Consider the following 26,893-nt stretch of genomic DNA (forward strand, 5'->3'; position numbering starts at 1 on the left):
CTCTCTCTCTCTCTTTCTCTCTCTCTCTCTTTGTCTTTTTCTCTCTCTTTGCAGTTTGGAATTTTGGAACGTCAAGAGCGTGGTCTCGTTAGATATGTAAAAAGAAAATGAAGTTTTCGCTCTTTTTTGCTTTTATTGAATCAAGTCAGAGGGAAATTTGCAATAAATTTTGGTTTAAAATTTGTTTAGTCATTTTGGATTATTAAAAATCTTTTATATTTTTAAATCTCTTTTCAAAAATTTCCAAATGTTTAGATACTGGAACTCTTTCTGCGCATGAAATATATTATATGAAATTAAATAAAAATTATTCATTAAACGAAACGCTTATTTTGAGAAATTTTTACAAAAAATTAACCCATTATTTATCATTATTTTATTTATTATGTCAATGGACGCGCGCACGTGACTCCTCGTTTAAAATTGACAGGTAAACAGCTGATTATAAATTTTCATGCAAATTTGTTCATTTAAATGGTAACGGCTAATACCACGACTTTGTATACTAAACTTGGTATGACTTTGTATAACTTGTAAGACTTTGTATACTTTCCCAACGATTTTAACCTCTGCAGATTGACCTTAGATATGTGTTGTGCGCCTGCCTTGCGTGGGCCTTAGAGGCCCGCGCGTGGGGAACGCAGAGTTCGACGTCCGACGTCAGAGAAATTATATCTTTGGCAACGCGCGAGTAGGATGGATATCCTGACGATGACATTCATCGTGTCGGTTTATATAGCTCGGTGTAATTTGTCGCCAACTGACTTTATCAGTTTTGAGCGAGTGAGAGTTTTAAGCGCGCTGCTCTTCTTGAAACTGCGTTGGCACGATATGCTCATGTCATTTCGAAAGGCTCGGTCGCGATATTTATTGTATTTTCCCTTTTTTTTGCATAATAATATACGTGGATCGGATCGGCGAGCGAGCGAAATTGAGTCACGAGTGAGTCGCGTTATCTTATCGTGGCAGGAATGCGAGAAGCGCGATTATCGAGAGACGTTATCATTCCGTGATAACGAGCGACCGAATATCTCGTACTCCAGATTCGGATACGGCTACTGTTTACCCGCGAATGTGCATTTTCCTTCTGCTCCAAGTGTGAAAGCATCGTAATATGATTCAGATTAGGATCTGCTATTTTTTTCGTCCAGCAATTCTGTCGATAAATGTCAATAATATAATTCGCGTAAATAACAGAAAATAATGGAGAGAAAAATATAATCTCTAAAAATATGTTTAGTATCATCGCTTGATCTTTAATTCTTTTAATCCGTTGCATATTTATATAGGATTTATGTACGAAAATGAATCGTGATAGATAGATAGCGAGAGAGAGAGAGAGAGAGAGGGAGAGGGAGGAGCGAGGGAGGGAGGGAGAAAGAAATCATTGTTTCGGTAATCGAAGTATTGTAGTCACTGACATTGAAACTGTATACATCGATCTGCGACGACGGACGGGGGGTACGTCTTATCTTTTATCACGATTCTATTCCTGTACGACCGTGACGGCAGCTATCGCATTAAATTCCCGGTAACATAAGAAGGCTACTGTGCATGATGATCTTCGCACTCGACGCGCTCTCGGTCAAAGATAGCCCCCCCCCTCCCTCCCCGTTGCTGTTTTAACGTTCCGTCGCGTCTTCTCGCGATAAGGAAGTCTTCTCAGGAAGACTCAATATAGCACCCGACAATCATCTCGGTGGAATGCTCTCGGGGTGGAGGGTATCGGATTCTCCGATTTCTCCGAAACGTGTGTGCCGCCTTGCGGCTCTCGCGGCAAGGGTTATACACGGCAGCATTCCCGACGTGAAAGGGATTCCAATCTCTGCCCCTCTGCGATTACGGATTCTTAAATCGTAAAGCAGCTATCGATATTCTCATGTGTCGAATAGTATGAGCTTTATGAAATATTTCCTTCGAAGCCACGTTCAAAAATATCGATGTTATTAGCATTCATATACAGGGTGGTCCAGTCCAGATTAACGAAACTCCAGGATCTTATGAGAAATTGAATTTGGAAACAAAAAAAATTCTATAAACACAGGTTCTGGAAGTGCCTTGTTAAAAAGTTATAGATAATATACTTTGAATAATTTTCTTTTTGATGATTTTTGAAAATAATAAAAATAAATAATTTTGAATTCAAAATCTTTCATTTATTTGAAAAAAAAATAATGAAATAAATCTGATGGATTATTAAATAACAAACTAAATTGTACCAATTTCTTTTAATTCTGATAAGACGTTTAAAATAAGCTCAAAATAATGAAAAAAGTAGAAACTTGAAAACAACCATCTTTTGATAGTCTTTGTGTATACATTCATAGTGTAAACATTGTAAATGCAAATGGGAAAATATTGTTATTAAATTTTGATCATAATTATTTATTTATAGAGAGTTTATCAGCTATAACTTTTTAACGAATCGTTTCCAGACGTACGTTTATAGATTTGTTTCAAATTCAATTTTCTATAAGACGATGAAGTTGACCTGGAATACCCTGAATATTGATAATCAGGGAGTCTACTTTCTGGAAAAACGGGAAACCTGAAATTTTTAGGGAATTTTTTTGCATCTTGAAAAATTAGGAAATTCTCATAGAATTTTATTGGAATTCAGAGAATTAAAAAAAAAAATTTCTCTTTGATAATTTTCTCTTGCAATCTTATTATAAGCAATAGGCAATACATCAATAAGCCAAGTTGTGAATTATGTTCAAAATATATTATAAATATATTATAAATATCTCTGTTTATATATTGAACGTCTTCACAAAATATTGAATATGCATATTTTTTTATTTTAATTTTTAGAGATGAAAAATGAAAATGGGATGCATAGAAAACGCGTGCAAAAAAAAAACTTATTTTAGGAAATTGCATAAAAAATTCTTTAAAATATTCACCTGGAATTTTAAACAAAAATAACTGGAAAATTATGGAATTTTTTTACAAAATTCGAATAGGCACCTTGGTAACAAAATATCTTTGATAAAATCTAATCTTTTTTAGAATATTAATATAATAAAATGATGTGGGTAGTGATATTTAAATTCTTTTATAGTTTTGAATTAAAATGTTATATAACAAAAGATAGATATTTTATTACATATATAATTATCAGAATCATTATCAACTTTTGTTCAGTCTCACGAGTATAAATATAACCAATCGCCTTATCTCATAATAGCAAGCAGTCGGTGAGCTCGTCTATCGAATAGCAGAAGTGCTCTTTTACCTATTTACCAAAAGGCACACGATAAATGCATAATATGCTCTGAATTAATTAATCCGAGAATCGTTCTTATCGTCGAGGACGGTCGATCAATTTTTTTGTAACGCTATCTGATAAAATGTTTTTCTTGAATGGGGAGATATCGGGAAAATCTTGATAACGTTCGTAGACCGCGGCCTTGCCGAGAATGCGCCGGATATTTATGGATGTCGATGAAAATGGAAGAACACTTTCGCTTGTGTCCTTGGTACTTATCGGTCGACGAAAATGCAGATAAGAGGATACTTTTTCAAGTATCGAGAGCTCTAAGAAGATTTCACATTTTTTAACTGCATTTTAATTTCATGTAAGGCTAAATTGCCTGGATATTTAACAATATTGGAGATTGATTTTTTTTTTTTTTTGTGTCGTAAAATTCTTATTCGGGAATTGTCTATAAATTAGAATCTGCGAGTAAGAAGATTCAGGGAACACGCGGCATAAAGAAAAATATAAATACACACATGAAATTCTCGAAGAAGACTTTTTGCAATATTCATGAAATATACTCGGAATATTCTCTCCCTCGAGAGATTCTTCAGATAGAATTGCCGTTCCCATAGAATTTTCTCAGAGAATAATCTCAGAACATATTCATTCTCATTTTGCATCGCGAACGATAAATCATGGCACTTGTTGAGCGAATGTTACAACTTGCGCGACGACAATTCTAATGTGTCGGATAGACGACAATATGTCGGATATTATTATTATACGTAGATTGTTGTATTCTATTGTCGCGATCATATGTATATATCAAATAATCTCCGAGTTACATTGAAGTGTTTATGTGACGGATAATAGTCGGGATGTGTAACCGTTTCTAACAATACGTGATAGACATCGAGATAGAAACTCGAGTGACAACTACTCCTTTATAAATAAAGTGTCAATTATTCCAAGAACCGTTTCTTCGTTTATAAATCATATTCGAATCAATTGAAGTGCGTTATCAATGTTAAAAATAGATTCCATGCAAAATTAAAGAATATAATAATTAATAAATATTAATTAATAATTAATAAATATTTGAAAAATATTATTTTTATTTTATTCTGGGCTAAAGCTTTTATTCGAGAGTACAGGTGTTTCTGGAAAAACCTAGGAAATGGAATTTCTCAGGGATTTTGTTTTTATTTTCAAAAATTAGGAAATTCTTATGGAATTTTATTTGAATTCGGGGAATTTTTTCAAAAATTCTATCTTTGTTTATTTTGTTCTTATTACAAGCATCTGATTGTTAATAATAATTATGGATTATATGTTGCAAATATATTATAAATATATATCTTTTTCTCTTTAATCATTTGTCGTAGCAAAAAATATTGAGTACACATTTTTCATTATAATTCTTATAATTAATGATGGAAAATAAAAATATTATGCAAATAAAAAATCCTTTCTTTACAAAAGTCATTCAGTTCTTTTCAATGTATCTTTAAATTTAATATTCAAAATTTAAGAAACTTATTTTTTCTTTGTATGAGTGAAAAGCATTAGGAAATGCATACCAAAAAAATTTATTTTGAAAAATTTCATCTAAAAATTCTCTAATTTTATCTGGAATTTTGAACAAATTATCTGAAAAGTCAGGGAATCTGAGGGAATTTTTTATAAGCTTTGGATAGATACCCTAGAATAAAATTAATCGCTTAAAGTAAAGCGCGATGCATTGCATCTTGCAAAAAGCGCGGGAACTGAGATCACTCGGGACAAGATGACGCGTTGTAGAAAAATGTGCGTATCCAGGAGAAGCGATTCGTCGCGTTCACGCGCTGCATATTCATGCGGATTTTCCTCGAATGCGAGTCTTCGGGAGCTACGACCTTTCACCTCCTGCGATCTCCTCCGATTCGCCGCGCGACGCGACGTAACGCGAGTTATTATCGGTGAGTATAGTCCGATAATAGCATCGCATTCCATTCATATCAGCATCGCTCGCCTCTCACGCACGCGCATGCATGATGCTGGTATCTCGTAACCAGAGTCAACCTTGTGTGCCAAATGAGATGAATTGAAATTCACGCGATTAAAGTCTCGCAAATTTTGATAAAAATATAATATTCGAATATTATCGAATATATAATAATATCGAAATATAATATTATTTTCTTCATATTTTTTTATTAACGTAATAAAAAAACTGAAGTTCTTATATTGTTTATTTATTTTTTTTCCAAAATTTTAATGGATTAACTATAATAAAAATAATTCATCCAAGTTTCTTGAATTTTCATTTATTTTTGGAGAATTTACTTAATTAAAAATTTACTTAATTAAAAATAATTACATAAATATACAGCCAATGAGATATGAGCTACATTTAAAATAATAATGATTAATTATCTAAAAAATAAAAAATAATGAAAAAATCAATTTGCAGCGATCAAAATAAAAAGATATTAAATATCTGAAAGAAAACCAGAATTTTGCAAGAAAACGAGACTTGTTTTTTTTTCATAAAAAACTGTATTTTATGGAAAAAAAAAGTTTTTTTTTTAATTATGTATTTTAATATTATTTTCACATATATCGATAAAATCAAAGTGTTCGCGCGCCACATTCAATATGCAATATTTTTGACATATCCCTATAATAATCATTCTTGACTGTCAAGCTTTCTGTCTTGAATGCACTTGTATATGTTCGATATGAAAAAAGGATATGATTCAACGATTGATGGAATAAATTAATATCCATAGGAAGAGAGCGTTCTGAAGAGTGCAATTTATAAGGGGAGATCGAGATTTTATAATTCTCTCTAATCGCTGCATAATTTTATGCCGATACGAGAATGATTCACGCAGAGCAAATGTTTCGCGCGCCAGCAACAAGTGCTTGTGCTGCACGTTCACACATATTTATTTAAGTGGATATAGAAGTCGCACGTATGTATGTGGGAATAAACGCAAAATGCACCGAGAACTTTCCCGATAGGAATTCGTTAAATCTTGCCGAGTATCTGGCCGATAAAGTAACAGTAATACCGCGAATATTTCGACGCTATTATATCGCATTAATATGATAATTATATATATATATATACATATATATACATACATATATATATATATATATATATATCAGTGCGTGAAAGGAGCAAGAATTTAGGTTTAACTTGAAAGCTGTACGATAAAGATGCTTTATGGAGGCCTTTACAGCGGAGTGATAAGGGAAGGGGAATTCTACTCGTCAGCTGATTGACAAGAGCCGCTGGTCGAAATTGTCGCGTATAGTTTTAATTATTAATTGATATGTAAATGAAACGCTCTCTCTTTCTCTTTCTCTCTCTCTCTCTTTCTCTCAAGGATTAAACGCCGCGTTGCCGTTGAATTAATTGCCTATTGCCGACAAAAGGCGCGCAATCGGCTGATTTTGTGCCGCGAGACGAAGGCGGACGCGTTGGAATGCGGCACGACGCGACGCTATCGCGCGTCGGCATCGTATCAGCCGTTATCTTCACCGGAGACAGGTGCGAAAATACGTTTTACGACGCATTAATTCGGTCTAGTCTATTTATGCAGTCCCATTTTCATTGCGGCTCGGTTGATTCAAAACGCTCCTGCATACACGTACATATGTGAATTTTATTATTACATTTTATTTAAATATTTAGCGCAAAAATTTTTTTTTTTTTTTGCAACTTATAATGTCTGTATTCTTATTTTATTCTGCATTTTTTTTTGCTGCTGTTGAAATTGTAATCACATTTTTTTTGTACTAAAAGGATCTCTTCATTGTTAATAAAGAAATAAATAATTAAATAAAATAAATAAAATAAAATAAATAAAAGAATAATTTAAAGAAATGAGTTGATCGTTCGAATTGCTGAATAAATTGAGCTTTATATTTTAAGAGAGATTTAATTTGTCGCGATAAATTCTTTCTCATTGATCATTTACGATTGGAAAAAAGATCGTTCGATTTCCCACGAAGGAAAAATCGATCGAGAAATCCGTAATGCATATCTCGAGGGAATAATTTTCTCCTGAAAACTGGTTTTTCACGGATCGCGTTAAACGCAGCGTGCGTTCTTATATTTTATTCCTTCTCCGACGAATTTTCGATTAAATTAGGGAGAGCTTAATTCGCGTGCGTGATATCAGCGCGATATCACGATAGCGTGGACGCGTGCACGTATAACATTTGCGGAATGCGCGATATACTTTCACTCGCGATATACGCGAGCATTAATACAAAAGTAAGTTGCTTTCGGAGCGGCATGAATTTACCGCAGCGAATCGCGTTGACTCCGACAATGTATGAATCGAGCATCGTGGCGACTTCTGTGAGCAAGAATGTGGACTGCATGCGTGCGTGCGTGCGTGCGTCACAGTGGCATGTCGTCAATCGACGCAAGTGAATCAAGTCGATTCTTCGATTGCATAAAATTGCACGTCCGACATCTCGCGATAAGAAGAAATGAAATGAAAATAAAAAAATCGGAGTTATATCTATGGGATATGTGGTATCTACGGGATACGGTATAATTTAATCGTAAAATATGTTATATAAATTTTATAACCCAGACAGCGCACAATATTTATGGTAAATATTCATAAATATTTTTTATTATTTATTTTTTGAAATATTATATAAATATTTTATACATATTTTGTATTAAGAGAAGAAATCATAAAAACTTTATTCGATATATTATTAAAATATAAAGTAAATATTTTATATAATATTTATGATAAATAAAAAATAAATATATTGATAGTAATATTTCGTAAACATTTCTCAATATATTTATATTTGATAAATTTTTATGATCTATTAAATCTAAGACCACAAGAATATTTATAAAATATTTTGATAAATATCTATAAAATATTCAAACAATTATTATAAATATTTTGTACACATTTTATAAATATTGTGTGCTGTCTGTAGAGAGAGAGAGAGAGAGAGAGAGAGAGAGAGAGAGAGAGAGAGAGAGAGAAGGAAAGATGCTTAATTTCTCTGGGGAAGTTTCTAAAAACAGTCTTTTTCACGAGGAGAAGCTTTCTGCGTAAATAAAACAGCCTTTTTCAATTTTTCAAAAATTTTAACTTTTTTAATATCGAACGATTAATTTTTTTCGATGAATAAAAAGAGAGATAAAATTGCGTGGAAGAGAGGGAGAGGGGGTCGAAACTTTTGGAAAAGTAGCGCTGAAACAAATTCAGTATGTATACCCGGTTCCTTGTATTAGCCGTAGATTCTCTCGTTCTCTTTCCTCTCTCTTCTTTCCTCTCTCTCTCTCTCTCTCTCGCGAGAGCCACGTGCGCCCCGAGGAACTCTTCTTTTATATCCCGCGTCCTTTGTTCGGCAGCAGCTGTCCGGCCAAAGAAATTCCTTTCTTGACCGTCAGCCCGATTACTCTCGATCCCTCCATTCTCTCTCTCTCTCTCTCTCTCTCTCTCTGTCTCCTTCCTTCCAACAAACGTAAATCTGAATCAGATATCACTGATCTCGCGCGTTCCATCCGACGCTTGCAAAAATTCGCGCGCACATCAATAAATATATATGTATTCGTGTGTGAAATTTTTTTGCATGCACGATGCTTTATCGCGATCAGAAAATATTATAAATTGATGAATTCGAGAGAAAATTTGGAATTTAAGAGTTTTCATGAGAAAGGTAATTTTTATTAAAAAGATATAAAATATTAAAAAATAAATTTCTATCTCTTAGTTCGAATTCCTTGAACGGATCTCAAATTTTAAGTTAAAGAGTTCGAGCAGTTTCTGCAATATTTAAATCTCTTCAATCGCGCATCACCCTTTTATCTTATTTGTTCGCTTTATTCTCGGCATGGCGCGTGGTCGGGAACAAAGTGTAACAGTGAGTCACATCTTCGGATTGCACTTCGCAATGACGCTCGCGAGGAGGACGATAATTGCACTTTACGAGATACTTCGCGTCTCGATAAAATTACAGGTGATCCCATTATAAATTTCTCTCGTACATTAACAATCTCTCGTTAAATCGCAAGAGAACGTTATTATAATCGTCGAAATACCATATAAAAGGCCAAAAGAATGCGAGGCTATATCCGCTCGTAAAGGAGACGTACCTATACCGGCCCCCGATTTTCCTCTCCCCTCCCCGTGATCCCGAAATGGATCGGGTTGTTTAGAGGAAGGAGGGGGAGGGGGAGGGGCCCTTTGAGCGAGAAGCACGAGACCCACTTCATACGGAATTCGGTAGCCACAGGGCGATCACGTGAGCCCCCGGTAGCGCTCGGGCCCCTCAACGCTCGACTCGCCACCCCCTCTCCCCTCCCCTTCCTCCCTTCCCCGGTCCACCCTAAACCTAATCATTTTAATCTCGAGAGCACGCACGTTCCTCTTTCTCTTTCTTCCTTTTCGTCGTGTCGGCCATCGTCGGGTCCTCATCAGCCTTGGGGTGGCGGCAACGGCCGAATTCTACGAAAGTCATGTCCGGTGGAAACTTGAGCGACGTTGTCTTCTCGTCGTAAAATTTATAAACCCATCCGTATTAGATGCGAAGCGCGAGAGACTCGTTTTTACAACATTTTTGTGCTCGAAAATATTGTATTAATGTTGGATCTTGTTGCACATTACGCGCGCCCCACGCGAATATAGATTTCGATAAATATACATATCTTGAAATATTAATATTATAATAAATAGATAATAATATGAGCGAGAAATTGCTTGTAATCTCCGTGGCACAAATTACGTAATATAAATTATGTAACTAAATAATATTAAAAAAAAAAAAATATGTATACATTTGATAACGTTTAAATTTATTTCACATTTAAAGCTATAAAAATTTGCCGTCCCCTTTGGAGAATAAATATTTAGTTCAGAAATAAAGGAGGGGGAGGGGGGGAGGGCTATCATTGAAAGAGCGTAGCATTGAAAATAAATGAACTCGAACTTAATCGGCTCGGCCAAAGAATCATTCATCATTGCTGGTAATGAGCGGAAACGTTGAAAAAAAAAAAAAAAATCATTCTAAATGTCAACTACACGGGGCAACAACTATTGAAGAAGCCTTAAATAAAAGTAAGACGGCGCCGAGGGAAAAAGGCACTCTCCCGCGTCGTGTCAAGCTCTCTCTCTCTATCTCTCTCTCTCTCTCTCTCTCTCTCGCGCGCGCGCGCGCGCGCATTCACGAGAAGAAAATCTTACGAATGCGCCCAATTACAAAACACCGCGGGCATTCCTGAATAAGCCTATACGCGCTAAGGCCGTATAGTAGTGGCCTGGCACTGGCCTCGTAGGTATCCTCGCTCCCCTCCCCCTCCTCCTCTCTGTTATTTCGCTTCCTCTCTCTCTCTCTCTCTCTCTCTTTTATTTGTACTCCCTCTCCATCGCGGGGCCCCGCGTGGTTGGCGCGCTATAAAAGGGGGTCCCGCGGACCGGGCCCGACCCAGGTCCCGCTGCCTCCGAGCCGCCGAGCCGTGCCGCGCGCTCAGATAAATATGCGGGAGGGGTCGGAATTCCTCACTCGGCTGCATTCCGATCCCTCCTCCTCCTCCTCCTCATCCTCATCCGCCGCCGCCGCCGCCGTCGCCACTACCTCCAACAGTCCCAGCATCACCATCCTTCGCTCGCTCGCTCGGGCGCGCGAGCCGGGCCTCCTTCCTCCTTGCCATTACTCCCTGCAACGTGAACTTCTCCTCAGCCGTGCCGCGGCCTCCTCCTCCCATCTCTTTCTCCTTTCTCTTCTTCTCCTCTCTCTTCTTCTCTCGCGATCCTTCCACCTTAAGTTTGCTCCATCCGCTCCATCTCGCTTCCCGTAGATCGCGAGCTTGTATATGCCTCGTGCAAATTCGCGCACTCGCTCCCCCCGCTCGCGCAGGTAATCATCGCCCTGTGGTACCACACAGCCATCTCGGACTCTCGTGGCACTCTCTTGGTTTATAGCGTACAGGATGATGTAGGTCATCAAGAATTATGAAATGTATACGATTTTTTTGTATATGTTTTTTTATATATAAATGTGAGACCTCTCTCTCTCTCTCTCTCTCTCTATATATATATATATATATATATATATATATATATATATAACACTTTTTATATACTTTATAGAGTGTATTGTAAATAATTTGTCCTCTGTTTTTATTTATTTATTTTTTTTTTGTAGTTCTCGTTCATTTTTTTCTACATAATAAGCTGTCAATTAAAAAAATTTATTTTAAGCTTGAGTAGCTTCTTTATATTTCATATCATTTATCTCTGCCTTTTATTTCTTCCTACTTCTTCCTATTTTTTCCTCTCCAGATTTCCTATGTTTATTTTCATTGCATTCCTCCTTATGCGCGATACGACTTTTATCTACCTTCATTCCTTCTCGCCCATCTCTTTCATTCGCACACTATCCTGCACACATTGCTCCATCTTGTTATTTATTTTATTCATCTGCTCCTTCAGTACTTTTCCTCATCCGTTCGTCGCAGCTCCTTATTTATTTCACTGCCTTCCCGCGCATTCCAATTTTCTTCATCTTTCCACTCCATTTCCTCGTTCGTAACTCCCGTGTTTACTCGCTTCTACTACCCACCTCGTCCCACGGTCCCCCTCTTGGAAACACATTCCCGCGTCGGCTTCCCCATATATATTTTCTTCCTGGTGCAGCTACTCTCTTGTCTTCCGCCTTGCTCCGCGTTCGCGCATCGGACATCATTCTTTCATCGCGCGGAAGGCATCCTGTACGCTGCGACGAGATAATATACGTTTGTGCACATATATATATAAGAATAAATAGAGGTACCTGAAATTTGTCGGTCTAATTCTAGGACACCCTGTACACACATACATACACGCACACATACACACATACACACGCACATGTATGTATGTATGTATATACAGGGTGTCCTAGAATTAGACCGACAAACTTCAGATATCTCTATTTAATCTTTATTTGATCACATTAATAAAATTTTGAAAAAATAGATTCTTTCAAAGATTCTTAGCTCTTAGTCTTTCATTCTCTAGTGCCAAAAGTATTTATTTGCAGACACGGATTTATTGGCAAAATTGGCTTGTTTTGTGGTGTCCTTTATAATCATCTGAAATTTGTTCATCTAATTCTGGACATCTAATACGGGACACCCTGTATGTATGAAAATAAAATATGAATATATATAACAAAGAGTTGCTTTACTTCTTGGGTAGAGGATGATGAGCGAGAGGACGTGTAAATTCTGACGTTTATTGACATTTTTCCTTGAAATTATCCCAGATTGGAGATGAAGTCCTTTGGGAGAGTAGCAATTCGATGGAATTTCGAACGAGAGTACAAACGACGACGACGTTTCCTGGCAGTACTCCTGGCAGTAGCGTTCTCGAGGTGGAGGTGCGCTCGTGAGGAGCAGGAAGAGAGAGAGAGAGAGAGAGAGAGAGAGAGAGAGAGAGAGAGAGAGAGAGAGAGAGAGAGAGAGAGGAGAGAAGGGAAGGGGCAGGCCGATGGAATGGAATTCAGCCATCAGTTAGGCATTCGGCTCTAGGATAGCGTGCTCCGGGCGGTATAAATCGCGGCCGTTTGCGCACAGGGATATATATCCGAGGGACGCCTTCCGCCTCCCCTCTTCGTCTCGTCTCGTCTCTCTACCTCTTGATCTGACGACGGCGCGGCTTTTCTTCCATCTCGCATGATCCTGCCATATCCTCCTCCCCTCGGTATCCTTCGCAGATGACCTTTTGTTTTTTGTCGGTGCTAGGAACGGTATTAGGCGTCCCGCTTGGAATGCGGCTGTCGCCGTAGAGGCCTCCTCTCGTTCTTTCCTTCCTTTCAATTCCCTCGAAGCAAGGAGAAATGTCCTGGGTACATATAGGATGAACTCTCTGAAAAGTAGGGATGGGGAAGCATTTCAGCTAGAGTGATAAAGGAAACGACTGTAGCGAATGAGGCGTGAAAAGCTTGTATTAAAGTCAAATGTGTAATGCGTCTTGACATATATATTTTGTATCTTTTTCCACGTCTAAGGAAAAGACTCTTAAAATCAAAAAGAATTTATCATATATAAAGGAGATAGCTCTCGATTCGTATTATAAAATGTTGAATTTTTTAGATTGTAATTTAACTGCGTAAAAAATAGTGCAATGTCAAGGATCGAACGTATACATACGTGAAATGATGCATCGACGATTTTACATGTGTACATTTACGGAAAAGGATGAAACGCCAGAGGACAATGACAATTGGAATCCGAAAGCGGGCCTGTAAGATTTCCTGTCAGAAATTGACGTCGCCGGTCCATCAGGAAAGAAAGTCCATCGAACGAAAAAAAGAATGCGCTCTAGGTCGTCCGGCCTTCGTGATGGCGAAGGAGGAATAGAAAGAGGCGGGAGAGAGAGAGAGAGAGAGGAGAGAAGAAGGATGGGGATGAACACAAGGCGGAGGAAAAATAAAGCCCCTTTCCGTGGAGCGGACGGAACCGGCCCGTACTCGATACCATCTGCGTGCCCCCTCGACAATAATAGTATAGACCGAGAAATATGCGCGCGAGGCGCCGTGGTTTCTCCGACGTTTCGAGGGCGAAAAGGAAGAGATGATGAGGAAGGGCAAGAGAGGAGGGAGGGAAAATACCCATGAGGGCACCGTGTGAAGGTGGGGGAAGATGAAATCCGTGTTGCTCTTCCCCGTGATGCACATATTGTTGGGAGCCCCATGGGCGAGCCACTTCGCGATTGGCGGGGAGGGGAGGGGAGTGGTGGGGTGGGGTGAACAAACGAGGCCCTCTCTGGGCCCTCTCGAAGCCCTCCGCTCTTAGATGATCGGAGGACACTGGCTGATGGGGCCAGTAGGGGCCCCAGAAATTCCAACAAGGACGGGGCATAATGCGCGACTCAAGGTCGGTTCTACTACCGACGGCAAGGGGCCTCGACGGGATGCGCGACCACGTTCAGCAGGGTCGTACCGTGACCTCGCCGGATCTCCTCCTCCTCCCCCTCCCCCTCCCCCCTTCTCCTCCACCTCCTTCTCTACTTCCTCGCCCTTCCATCGTCATCCCCTTCCTCGTCCTCCGCTGATACCTCTCTGCAATCCTGGCTACCCTTCCCTTCTCCACCCCTCCTTCTTGCTACCCGTCCTCTTAAACCGCGCGCACGCTACGCCCCACCAATCGGGCAGGATCATACATTCGCCCTCGGGCGCCCCGTGCTTCTGCATCGGACATTCCGCGGGCCTGAGAAAGATAAGCGCCCTCGAGGGCTACAGTAGTGATAATAAACGCAGATTTCTGCACTGCGCAATGGGTACTAGAAATTTTTTTTCTTTTTTATACTGTGGTGAAGAGCTTTATCTTATCACTAGTTTATTGTCCGCTTCGATAAAGGACGCGAAAAGATGCCAGGTCTTTTATTGCCTTTGTCATCATTAATATCGTATAAGCTTCTTAGTGCATCGCGAAATCATAACAATGAACTTATAGCAATGCATAAGTAATATATAGACATACATATATATTTTAATATTTTAATGCAAAATTGACACTTGTCAGTGCAACGAGTCATACGAGTTGCGCGTATTCCTTCTCTGAAAATCGCATTTTAATATTCAAGTAGCTAACGGGGTTACGCTTGAAATCGTCTCGGAGAGATCGCAAATTTAATTAAATGATTTGCTTTTAACGCGAGACATTATCTTGCGCTATTCAAACTTTAAAGCAAGTTAGAATTTATCGGGGTCCTAGTTATGACGATCCTATCGGAACTGCCGAGGGCTGTCTTTTTACGCGAAATAAGAAAGAGGCGCTTGAGGGGCGCCGAGGAAACGAGAGAGAGAGAGAGAGAGAGAGAGAGACGGCATGAAAAATACGCGAAGAGAGCCTCTGAAATGAGAGAAGATGATGATGGAGAAGATGAAGAAGAAGAAGAAGAAGAAGATGATGATGATGATGATGATGATGATGATGAAGGAAAAGGAAAAGAAGAAGAAGAAGCAGAGGAGGAAATAAAGAGGAGGAGGAAGGGGGGGGGAGAGTTCGGACAGTCGTGCTCATCCTGCTGAAGAGAGGAAAGATGCAGTGCATGAAGTGTACGGATCGAAGTGGCGGTAAAAGGGTGGATGATGGAAGCGACGGAAGAAGGTAAGAGGAATGGATCTGAAATTGAGACCACGGAATCGGAATCGGCCGTAACCAGTCTCGAGGAGGCCTTCGCGAAGATGAGGTGAGGAGAAAAGAGGAAATAGAGGAGAGTATACGAGCGCAGGAGGGCACGAGACGAGGTTCGTGAGGAGGTAGAAGAGAAGAAACGGCGATACGAGAGAGAAGGCGGAGAGGAAAAAGAGAGAAGGTGGTGGAAGAAGAGGAATAGGAAGAAGAAGAAGAAGAAAAAGCAGCAGGAGGAGAAGGAAGAAGAACGGCGAAGAAGAGGAAGAAGAGGCATCGTCGCGTAGCCGCAGAGAGTGCGCGCAGTCCATCGTGTACCCGGCATGGACCGTCAGTACACCCTCTGTGTACTTGTACCGGCACACCAGTACCGTAGCTACGTGGACAATTATCATCATCATCAGCAGGCGCAGCAAGAGCAGCAACGCAAGAATCTGCAACGTCCAACGTATCTTCAGTATCAGCAGCAGCAGCAGCACCAGCAGCTTCAGCAAGAGCAGATCTACGAGAACGTCGTGTCGCAGTATCGCATGAGGATGTGCTATCACAACGACTACGAGAACGATGAGCAGATACAGAAATTCTACTGGGAACAGTGTTATAAGCGCGACGACGCCGACGCAACGGCGTATTATTATTGCGAATATGTAAGAATTTAATTGCCAAGAAATTGTATATTTCAAAGTATTTTCCTATTAAATCTCGCGTTCCCTCTTCGCTTTAACATGCAAGTGCGTGCGAGTCGTATCTCCGTGGATGAATGTGCAACGTAAAATTGCGTTTCCCTCTTTTAAAGGAGGAACTTTGATCGCCAAAGCTACTATAAATATCTTTTTCGCGGCGAAACGCGATGGTGTGATGGTGAAATCGTGTGTTCCTTCCGAATATTGGAATAATACAGTGATATTGGATGAAATAATTCTGAAACTGATTTAAATCAAGATCGTTAACTATATTTTCCATCGTTTTATCAAATACAATTTCATAATTGTCACATCTATTTTATTCTGATTATTTATAAAAACGAAAACAAAGACCTTTTTCAGAAGAATCTTCGAAAGATTTCATGTCAGAAAAAAAAATATATACATGTATATATTTTTTTTTTATAGATTTCTTTTCTTGGCGAAGATTCTGTTTAATTTTTAAATTAATTGAATTAATTATTTTTTAATTAACTTAACACATTTTTTTTTATTTGACATTTAATATCTGTTTGCACACAATTTGCACATGATCCATACAAACACGCATAAATTTTTAAAACTTAAATAATCATCATTTGAAAAAAATTATATAATTGTAAGAGATTATCTCTTTAATAAGCCCACTTAATTTGTCTTAAAACATTATGTCAAGAAGTAACGTTTTTGCCGTTTAGAATCAATAGGAGAATGAGTGTGTTATGTTATATAATATATTATAGATACACGCGCGAGAACCAGTCAAATGACAGTTGTTTTAAAAAGATCATAAAACTCTTGTGTTACAGGCGAAGAAGGAGATCTATGACGTAAAACAGCAAAGGCTCTGTCTTGCGCAGGATGAGTACAATCACCTCAATAATGCCTTATCCACCCTTGGCGCATCGCGTACAAGTCGTGAGTAATTTAAAATAATTTTTTTTTTTACAATTTTAATTATTTTTTAATGAAAATACAATTTTAATAATTTTTTTTCTAAATTAATTAATAATAATCTGTATTTATGTCATGTGTAACCATATTTCATCGATCATATATCGCTATTTAAAAATTTATTAAAACGAAATTTTATAGATTTTATATAAATTCAGAAATTTATGATAAATAGCAGTTTCTTCTAATCTCGTATTTTTTAACACGATTAAATATCTAGCCTAAATAGATTGCAATACAAATGCATATAGGCAAATTGTACCAGAAAGTATTGACGAATATTTGTGGTTCACAGTATGTTCCAGCTCGAGTTCCTTGAGTACCAAATACGACCCTGACCTGCTCAAGTCCGACGTGGCACTTGCCAGAAGTCGAGTTTCTCGATTAAAACGAGAACTCGAGCAGATTCGAGCGGAGATGAACTGCACGCAACGAGGAGTGGATACTCTCGCCAGGTATAACACGTGTAAAACTTAATCGATGACTAATCAAGTTTTTATATCATTTTATTTAACTAATTTATATTTTTTTAATAACAAATAATACTATTTCATGTGCAAATTCAAAAACTCGAAAATACTAATATCTTTCGGATTACGAGATGCTTTTTTTTTTATCAACAACTATATCAACTATTTATATCAATATGTTTAATTATTTATAATATGAGTAATTCTAACTCTTGTCAATTGTTTCCTTTTACAGTGTTGAGCAAAAATTGAGCGGCCATCATGGTGGATGCTACAATATCACGGAAGCGCAAGCTATTATGACCGAGCTCCGTAATATCCAGAAGTCCTTGAGTTCCGGGGAGAAAGAGAAGGCCGAGCTGATGCAGTCGCTGGCGCAGCTCAAAGACGAACTGACAAGGCTGCAATTGTGCGAGGGTAGTCCGGAAGCTAGCACGCTCAGTCTGCCGCAGGAGAAACTTAGCACGGCTTCGCAGACGGATCTCTCGGGCGAACTGGTGCCGATCGGCACCCGATTGGCCGAAATGGCGCGCATGAGATTGCAGTACGATGAGGCGAGAAAGCGGATCCAGCACATTCAACAACAGTTGGCGGATCTCGAAGAGAAGGTGACGCCGGGTCAAACTGAGAGCGACAAGGACAAGCTGCTACTATTCCAGGAGAAGGAACAGTTGCTGCGAGAATTGCGGAGCATCACACCGCGCACGAGGACGCAGCAGGATATGAAAAAGATCCAGTGCGAGATACGCAGGCTCGAGCAGGATCTCAACACCGCGTTTGAACTATCGAACAAAACCATAACCGATCGCGTGCGGCTCCACGAGGAGAAGCAACTGTTGTTGCAGCAACTCAGGGACGCTCTGCGATCGATGGCGATGTTAGAGGGCCAGCTCAAGACACTGAGCGCTAGCACGTTATCGGTGAGCAGCAGCTCCAGCCTCGGTAGTCTCAGTACGACTAGCAGCAAGGGTTCTCTTAGCTCTGGACTAAGCTTCACGGATATTTACGGCGGTCCACAATGTCTGGGAACTGCCGGTTCGCAACAGGAACGACCAGTCGATATGGTGGATCTGCACAGGCGCGTAGAGAGATTGTTGCGTGGCTCCGAACAGAACAATCTCGTAGGCACACCCTCGCCTGGTAGATCTCAGCCCAGTCTCTCGCCGAGATCAAGTCTGTCGAGTGTGAGCCCGCCGGTGTCGCCGTTATACGAGAACGCACCGATGGGTCCACCGCCTGCCTACGAACAAGTAGAACTGCAGAGGAGGCAGCATCAAAGAGCGGGACCCGTTGCAGTGACGACGACGATGGTGACGGCTGGTGGCGGTACAACTGCCGCGTCGTATCTCGACGGGAATCAACTAGAAGATCGTTTGACGGAACTCAGATTCGGTCAACAGCAGGGAGTACCGCAACAGCAGGAGCAATCGTGCTCCTCCAATTCACAAGATCGTCTGAAGCTTGTGGTTGGTCCGCATCCGCCCATCGAATTGCAGTCGTGCAACATGTCACAGGGCAGTGGCCTAGGCAGGCCTGGCGTGTCCAATGTACAGTTGCTGCAGCTGCAACAGGCGCCGCCACCACCGCAAGAGCCACCCCCATTGTCGCCTATCAGCGAGACGCCACCGCCCACTGGAATTAGATCAAGAGCCAGCAGTTCTGGCACCAACACTAGATCCGTGTCCGCTGCAGTTTCCGACGAGAGTGTCGCCGGCGATTCGGGCGTTTTCGAGGCATCTAATCGGAAAAGACTGTCCGGGCTCATCTCCGACGTGGACCCGTTGGCTTCCGGCGAGATGAGCTTGGAAACGGCGCAGGTGCAGATCAAACTGAGGTACGTTTATTTTATTGCATGTTTATTTTTTAATATCACAGGCAAATAAAATATGTATGTATTTAGAAATATCAAATGTGTTAAAAAACACACATTTGTTTTGCAGAAAATAAAATTTTTGTTGCATATAGTTGTAAATGTTATAAGATCATAAATAATAAAGTAGTTTTATGTATATGTTAAAAATATTATGTTAAAAGAAGTTATTATATGTATATGTAATAAACAAAGCAAGTACAAAATATATGTATAGCATTTATGACTTTTTGTACATGTTTTTATATTGCAAATCACATTTTGTATGTATCCTTGTGATAATTTGAATATTGGAACAAATTAAAATATATAATGTTATGCATTTAGGTATTCGGTGAGCGATGGATTGCTTCATGTTGGCATCGAACGTGCGAGAAATCTAGCTGCGCTTTTCATACCAAATAACGCGCAAGTGTGAGTATCAACGAGACTTTTTTAATTATTTTCAAGCGATATATTCCAAGCAATGTTTCACTTTATTAATAGTTAATCATTGCACTGTTTACTTCAATCTCTATTCCTCAAAAAATTTGAGAGAAATATTGACATTTCCGTCAACATACAGTTTGACATACACAAGTATTACCGATAGATCGAATTATATCTGTGAATGGTGTCTCGCTTTCACAGATAACCGATTAGATAACTTGATTGTGCAATGTGAGTCAACCTGCTAATAGTTACGCAAATGCATTTGACTTTTGTTCTATCGTCGAATTAGCTTGATCGATCACATTAAAGCTTCCAGATACCGATATATTTAAATAAAATTAAAATATAATTATGAAATCCTTGTCGCGTTCGTGTTTAGATCATTGACCAGCGAATACCGCATTCACTTTTGTTATGTAAGGATCCACTTATTATCAGCGATACCGTGATGATCTTGCAATCAGCTTTACGGCCACTCGGGAATTTATTGCCGCAGCCATTGTGCCCGGCCTCGGCCATAAATTCACAAAATGCAGTACGACGCTTCGACGAATGAAGAGAAAAAGAGAGTTTAATGTATAGTTGCGCGTTTGATTAATGATCCATCTTTCATATGATGGTGAATCAACATTTTCCTAAATGGAAAGAGAAGAGAGAGAGAGAGAGAGAGAGAAAATAAGAAAGGAATATAGAGAAAAATATGATTCATCTTGCGAATTTTATTCGTTTTTCCTTAACTATTGTACAGCCCCCGTTTTTGTTAAGCCGCCTTTCTCACGTAAAAGTAACATTTTTCTTTCGTTTCACATTTTAGGTACATCAAAGTCGCTCTGCTACCAATGCAATTGCCCATTAGTCACATGTGTTGCTGCACAAAACCCGTCGTGGATCTACGAAAACCGACTTTCGGCGAGACGTTTCCAATCGCCGTACCGCTCAACAAGTTGTACACGAAGACCCTGCAAGTGACACTTTGGTGCACCGAAGCCGAAAAATACTTGGTGCGTTTATAGCTTTCTCAAACTTATCGTATTTTGTATGTTCTTGCTTTATTTCGAGATTTTACATTTTATTACAACGCGTCTGATTAGAGTGTACTCTAAATTCAAGACACGTTTAGAGAATTAACACTTCTATTCCTCATTCAAACAAATTTAATAAAAGTTTAATGTTTTTTTTTTTTAATAGTTAAATCATGCTGAACATTGATTTGATTACAGGGTTCTGCACAAGTCTCGTTAGCAGACTTCAGTCCAGAATCTCCTAGCGTGAAATGGTATAATATACTCTCCTTCCGCTTCATGCAACCGTCCGATACCAACCCCAATATCAGCGCCTGTAATAGCGCCACGAATGTCGTCAGGCAAACGAAGCACGACAAACAGGAATCAGACATCTCGATGTATAGAAGCACACAAAATACGAAAGAAGAGAGTAGTGACGAGAGTACGATAATTAGCTCTCAGACATCTACTCTGACGAGGAATCAAGGCTGCGACGAGCTACAGACAGCCGTGACGCTGAGACTCGAGGAGCTCGCCAATTGTTTGGGTAGCCCCGAAGAAGAGGATGAGGATGGCGGTGATAGTGAAAGCGGAAGCGAGGGCAGCGACGAAGAGGACATTCATGGAATCATGGAATTTGGAATAGAAGATAACATTCTGGAAGATGTTTTGGAACATGAGGTAAGTAACACTTATTTATTGTTTACACTTTGTTCGAGTTAAAGCTGTATCAAACTTAAAGTTTGAACGTCTCTTCTTTAAATTTCTTTCAACAGATCGATAAATTTTAAATTTTATTGCATTTTTTGTCCAATATAAGATTTTTTTCACTATATTTCTAATGAAATATTCTTAAATTTATGTAATATAATAGGAAGATGAAGAACTGAATGAGGAAACGAGGCAAACGCAAGACAAGGAAACAAACACCGAATGCATATTCATTCCGGAGCAGGGCAAGCAAAGGAAACTCTCCGCGGCTGGCGTTGTGCCCGGCGCTATCCACGACGACAAGAATTCTATTGTAATCAAGAGGAGTCAGACATTCTCACCGAGCGCGGCTGTCAGCAAAAATCATTACATCTGTCGAGTGAGTTTTAACTAAAATTTTAACTAAATAAAATTTATGCTGTCATATCTTTATTGTAATGTTTAATTGTTTTTCTACAAAATGTTGTAGAAAATAAATTTTTCAGTTTTATTTTTTATATATAAGAAACTTTAAAACTTCCATCATTTATAAATCGTAAATAAATGGTTAAAAAAAATACAACTATATCATGTATACATAAATAGATAATTACTTATATCTTATATAAGTAAAATATATTTAAGAATTAAAAAATTATTATTTGAATAGAAAAATAATGGAAATTACGCTACTTGTTTTCACCACATCATTATATTTAATAATTAATGATGAGATGGAAATTTTGATAGTCTTTTTATTTAATCTTGTTTATTTATTTATTTATTTTTTATGTTTTATCTTTGCACAGCTTAATCGTAGCGACAGCGATAGCAGTATGCCGCTTTATCGCAGAGGCGGACCTTTCCAACGAAATTCAGTGGAAAGACGTTCCCTACGATGGCGTCGACCATCATCCGCTCTCAGTTACAAAAATACTTCGAAAAAATCGTCCCATTTACCGCCTACAATGAGAACATCATTGGATCTTGAATTGGATCTCCAGGCGCAGCACGCTAGACTGAATAATCTCCAAGATGAGCTTAGTAGGTTACGGGAACTGAAGCAGCGATTGGAACAGGCACGCGAGAAAGGTGATACCGATCTGGCAACGTGGCTGTTGGAAGATCAAAAATTCCAAAATCTCATGGTACAGGCTGAACATGGCAGAAACGGTAAAAATGCGGAGGAGAAGAAAGTGGAGAAGATGATGAAGAAAACATCGAAAGAGATTTACAAATTGAGAAAAACGAAGGCTGGGAAAGGAAAGCCCGACATCATCTCTTTCAAGTAAATAACACAAGTTTTGTTTTACTCCGATATTGCTCTTTATTATGATTCTATAATATATTCTAATAGAGAAAGAGAATCTTGTTGTTTAGCATATATTTTTCTAGTTTCTTTATTATTTTGAAATATTATAATTGAACATCCAAAATTAATCGGATGATATCCGAAATTAAATTGAACATTTAAGTTAATATTTAAGATTAAAAAAGATTTAACTTTCTCAAATAGATTACGATAAGAATCTGCGATCTTTCTCAATTGTTTTGAAGATTATAAGAAAGAAGGAAAAATCAAAACATTCATAAAAAATCATAATTAATAAGCAACGTTATTTTTTTCTTTTTCAGAGAAAAGATGGCCTTTTTCACGCGGGTGAATTTGAACGTTCCTATTTTGCCACCCGAAGATTTCGGAACCGACAGTACGTGTCCTGCAGCATCGTATACTCATAGACGATACGCGTCGGAGCCTATTACCACCACTCACGGTGTTATAAATTCGACGATGCGGCCGAACAGCATTCCCGGCGCAACCACGTCGTCCGCCGCGAGGAACAACAGCAGCGTAGCAGATCGGAATGCGAGCGGTATCGTCATCACGAATGTTAACGAGGGTGAGATCCCAGTGATGAAAAATACCGACAAGCCTGTAAACGCTAAAGGTCGGCCGGAATCGAGCGCGCAAAATTCGGAAAATGAGAGCGAGGTTCCATCCAAGTCCACCGAGAAGAACGAGGGCAACGGGGAACCGAAGAGATACGAATACGTCGTCGACAGGGTTCTCGGCGTAGAGGTATGAAAACCGAGGAAGATTGTGCGAAGAATATTCTAGGCTTCTGTGCGAATCGCAATTGCCGTAAATCTGCTTTTTACGTATCAAGTAGCAAGATAAGAAAAGGCAAAAAAGAAAAGAGTCGAATGATGGAAATCGCTGCTTCCTAATTCTGAATCCCAGGTGCCATGTGCAGATTGCAAGGATGAATGCGCGTCGAAGGAATGAAAGACAAATGTTATCGAATGTGCGCGGAGCTGTTGTAGCTGATACGATCGATCGTATCGGATCTATTCGCAACGCGTGTACCAATGCTGCGTGCTAGAAACAGCCTTTCGATAAATGTGGTAGCGAAAATTGCGCGCAATCGCGCAAGCGCGATGTGTACATACGAAAACGTAAATTATTTAAACGATACTCCATAAATGATAGATTATTTAATTGTTAATTAACCGACTCGTCCGAGTGCATGTCGCGACCGCAATATATTTGCGTATTGTATTATTATTCGTTCCATTTGTGCGTCGAAACACATGACCCACCGAGCAGCTGGTCTGCGACTCGAAAGTTTAACAAGAAAAGGCTGCGTCTAGATTGGCTGATGAATTTTGCTCCGATCTCGGTAATGCCGTTTTACAATTGCGTTCAGTTTCCTGATTTTGAGCTCCTTGTCCAGTGGAAATGTATCCAAGTGTCCTTTACACGCTTATCGATTCTAGAAATACGAATCGATCGACAACGTGCCTTATTATTGAATTCGTCGCGCGCGAAAAATGACTGTGACGATAATACAGGATATATGGTATAGATTATCGTGGTACAATTAACGATAATTCCTCGTGTGAGAGGAAAAAAAATAGATAAAAGTAAATGTGAAATAATTTTTTTTTAAATCGCATATAGTTTTTAAAGAATTGTGATTTTTTATGAAATATAAAAGTAATGCGCATAACATATTTAACTATATGCTAATATTGATGATTAAAATAATTCTAATGGTTTTAATAAGCTTCGTTAATTAGTGTACCACGATTTACTAAGTTGCATTCAATAATCTCTTTGTTGGAGAGTAGAAGAAAGGAACAAACAAATATTTGTTCTTTTTTTTCTGATCGATTAATCAGAAAAATGTTACTCTATTCTGACCAATAGATCTTTGAATGCAACTCTGAACAGTCTGTATTCTGTAATACTCGTGTTATTGCATCAAAGACGAACATATAAATGAAAGCTATGACAATCGAAAATACTCACGGCTATTTTCGCGAATAAATGACGATTGGAATGTGTTTTTAAATCCAAGATATATCCGGTGCTAATGACATAGAAAATAGTCTTTCCAAGAATTATGCACACTAGCCGCATTAATAGTCTTGGTTAGTTGACTTTGTCTTATAATGTTGATTTTTTCTGCATCATCATAGCTAAAAAGAAAATTTTAAAACATTTTAAAAGATTTTAAATATTCAAATTTTATTTTTAAACTTTTTTTAAGACAATGTAGTTTTCTGCGCTTGATTCTTATTACTATATTTAGTTAAAAAAAAAAATGTATAATTGACAAATCATATAATTGATGCAATTAATCTTAACAAGTATTCTAAAAAACACATTACTCATTAAACAGATTGTGCGATCAATTACAATGGCGTTTGTATTATAAGACTCACAAAGAAAAGAAATTTTGAAAAATAAGTTGGCACCTTTAATATTATAACGATTCTTTAATTTGGATAGTCAAAACCTTTTCGAATTCTGCTTTAGATGCGATCTATAATTTGTAACAGAGAAAGTATTTATAAAATTTAATATGATATATATTCTAATATTTGTGTGCATATGATGTATTTCGTACATCTGTGTGTATTTTTGAAAATGCTTTTTTGTAATATAACAACACAGAAAAATTATTTATAGATAGAATTCTATTTCGATTTTTGTTGCAAATTATAAGATTATCTAAAACATATAAAGTAAAGTAGCAGTACAAAATTTGAAAACTTAAACGACGAAATTCTTTAATAATGCACAGTATAAATAAAAAATAATATTTTTGTACTGCATTTGAGGTAAGAAATCTTTAATGAAAAAAAAAGAATCCAAAATAAGAGCTCGATCGTTCTAAGTCGTCAAAAACTTTATGAGGGAAGTTTCTTCAAGGTAATGGATGCCATATTATTTGTATATTGAGGAACCCAGTGTACGTTTTGAGAAAGGTAAAAGAGAAAGGAGGCTTAAAAATGAAATAAAACTGGGAGGAATTTGTAATATATATTTTTGTATATACGCATTTTGACGATTATATGCTATGCGCTTATAAATATAATGTATAATTATATATGTATGTGTGTATATGTGCGTATTATACATATACAGATACATACACAAGAGAGAGAAAAGGGGAAGTTTGTAGCCTAGTGATGAATTCACTCTGCGTTATTTACAGATGTATTTTTATCAGTGCGTTCGATTTTATAGAACGTCTCGTAAACTTGCAAATTCATAACGCGATTTACAAAATTTAACTCAGAAAATATATATATATATATATATATATATATATATATATATATATATAAATTGCCTCAGCGCTCATAAATGCTGAATTTATCATGCTCATGTATTTAATTAAAGTTATATATTATTATATTATTTACACTATCACATAGAGCCTTATTGTATCAAAATAGGTATAATAATAATAATAATAATAATAATATCAGTGACGTTAATGAAACGTTAATGGTACCGCTAAGAGAAATGCTAAATAGACGATAAAAACGTTATTTCATAAAGAGAACATATTCATGTGCAGTTACACATACACATAACATGAGATACAGAAGAAACAATCACAATCACAGTTTGATTTGTAAGTAACGGTTCGTATGGTTATGATTAAAAGGACAAAATACAATATTACTCTCTTGCCATGTTTATTTGCGTTGAATACCTTTTCTGCATCTCTTATCAATCTTTCGCTATCAAGCTTCCTTATCCCATCCATAAGATGATGAGTTTAATTAGAATATTTGGAAAAATTTAATATACCAAATGTATCCTGAAAAGCGAAAATTTTCTTGCAAAATGAATTCTTTAAAATCTCGAAGTTCTTTCATCAAGATATTAATAATTTTTGAATTATAAATCATATTAAAATTAATGAAATAGATACCAATTACAAAAGTTTCAAATAAATGGCAAAAAACTTGGTGTGCTTATTCAACTTTAAGCGAATTTCGATAGATTAATAATTGTCAAGAGATTTTAATAATAAAACAAAAAGCAAGAGAATCATTTATCAGAATCATTTAACAAATCACAATTTTGTTAAGAAAATTAAATCTATTTAAATATAAAATCGACAACTATATG

General features: G+C 37.9%; 1 protein-coding gene across 2 annotated transcripts in view; it reads left to right on the top strand.

Annotated features, from left to right (window-relative positions):
• The window catches only part of LOC126855106 (protein kibra), a 58,897-nt gene extending 32,457 nt beyond the window's left edge, over window positions 1-26,440 (top strand). Inside the window, exons 1-10 of one of the 2 annotated variants that reach the window (XM_050602483.1) lie at window positions 15,390-16,003; window positions 16,849-16,957; window positions 17,289-17,448; window positions 17,699-19,297; window positions 19,661-19,747; window positions 20,580-20,766; window positions 20,986-21,450; window positions 21,644-21,859; window positions 22,269-22,747; window positions 23,095-26,440. In XM_050602483.1, coding sequence (XP_050458440.1) covers window positions 15,680-16,003; window positions 16,849-16,957; window positions 17,289-17,448; window positions 17,699-19,297; window positions 19,661-19,747; window positions 20,580-20,766; window positions 20,986-21,450; window positions 21,644-21,859; window positions 22,269-22,747; window positions 23,095-23,545 — 4,077 coding nt within the window. In that variant the 5' untranslated portion in view covers window positions 15,390-15,679 and the 3' untranslated portion in view covers window positions 23,546-26,440. Of the gene's footprint in view, window positions 1-15,389; window positions 16,004-16,848; window positions 16,958-17,288; window positions 17,449-17,698; window positions 19,298-19,660; window positions 19,748-20,579; window positions 20,767-20,985; window positions 21,451-21,643; window positions 21,860-22,268; window positions 22,748-23,094 lie in introns of those variants that run through there. The other variant, XM_050602482.1, reaches the window with a different exon arrangement.
• Window positions 26,441-26,893: the final 453 nt, after the last annotated feature.

The sequence above is a fragment of the Cataglyphis hispanica genome, chromosome 15 (genome assembly GCF_021464435.1).
Source record: "Cataglyphis hispanica isolate Lineage 1 chromosome 15, ULB_Chis1_1.0, whole genome shotgun sequence".
NCBI classification, from domain to species: Eukaryota; Metazoa; Arthropoda; class Insecta; order Hymenoptera; family Formicidae; genus Cataglyphis; species Cataglyphis hispanica.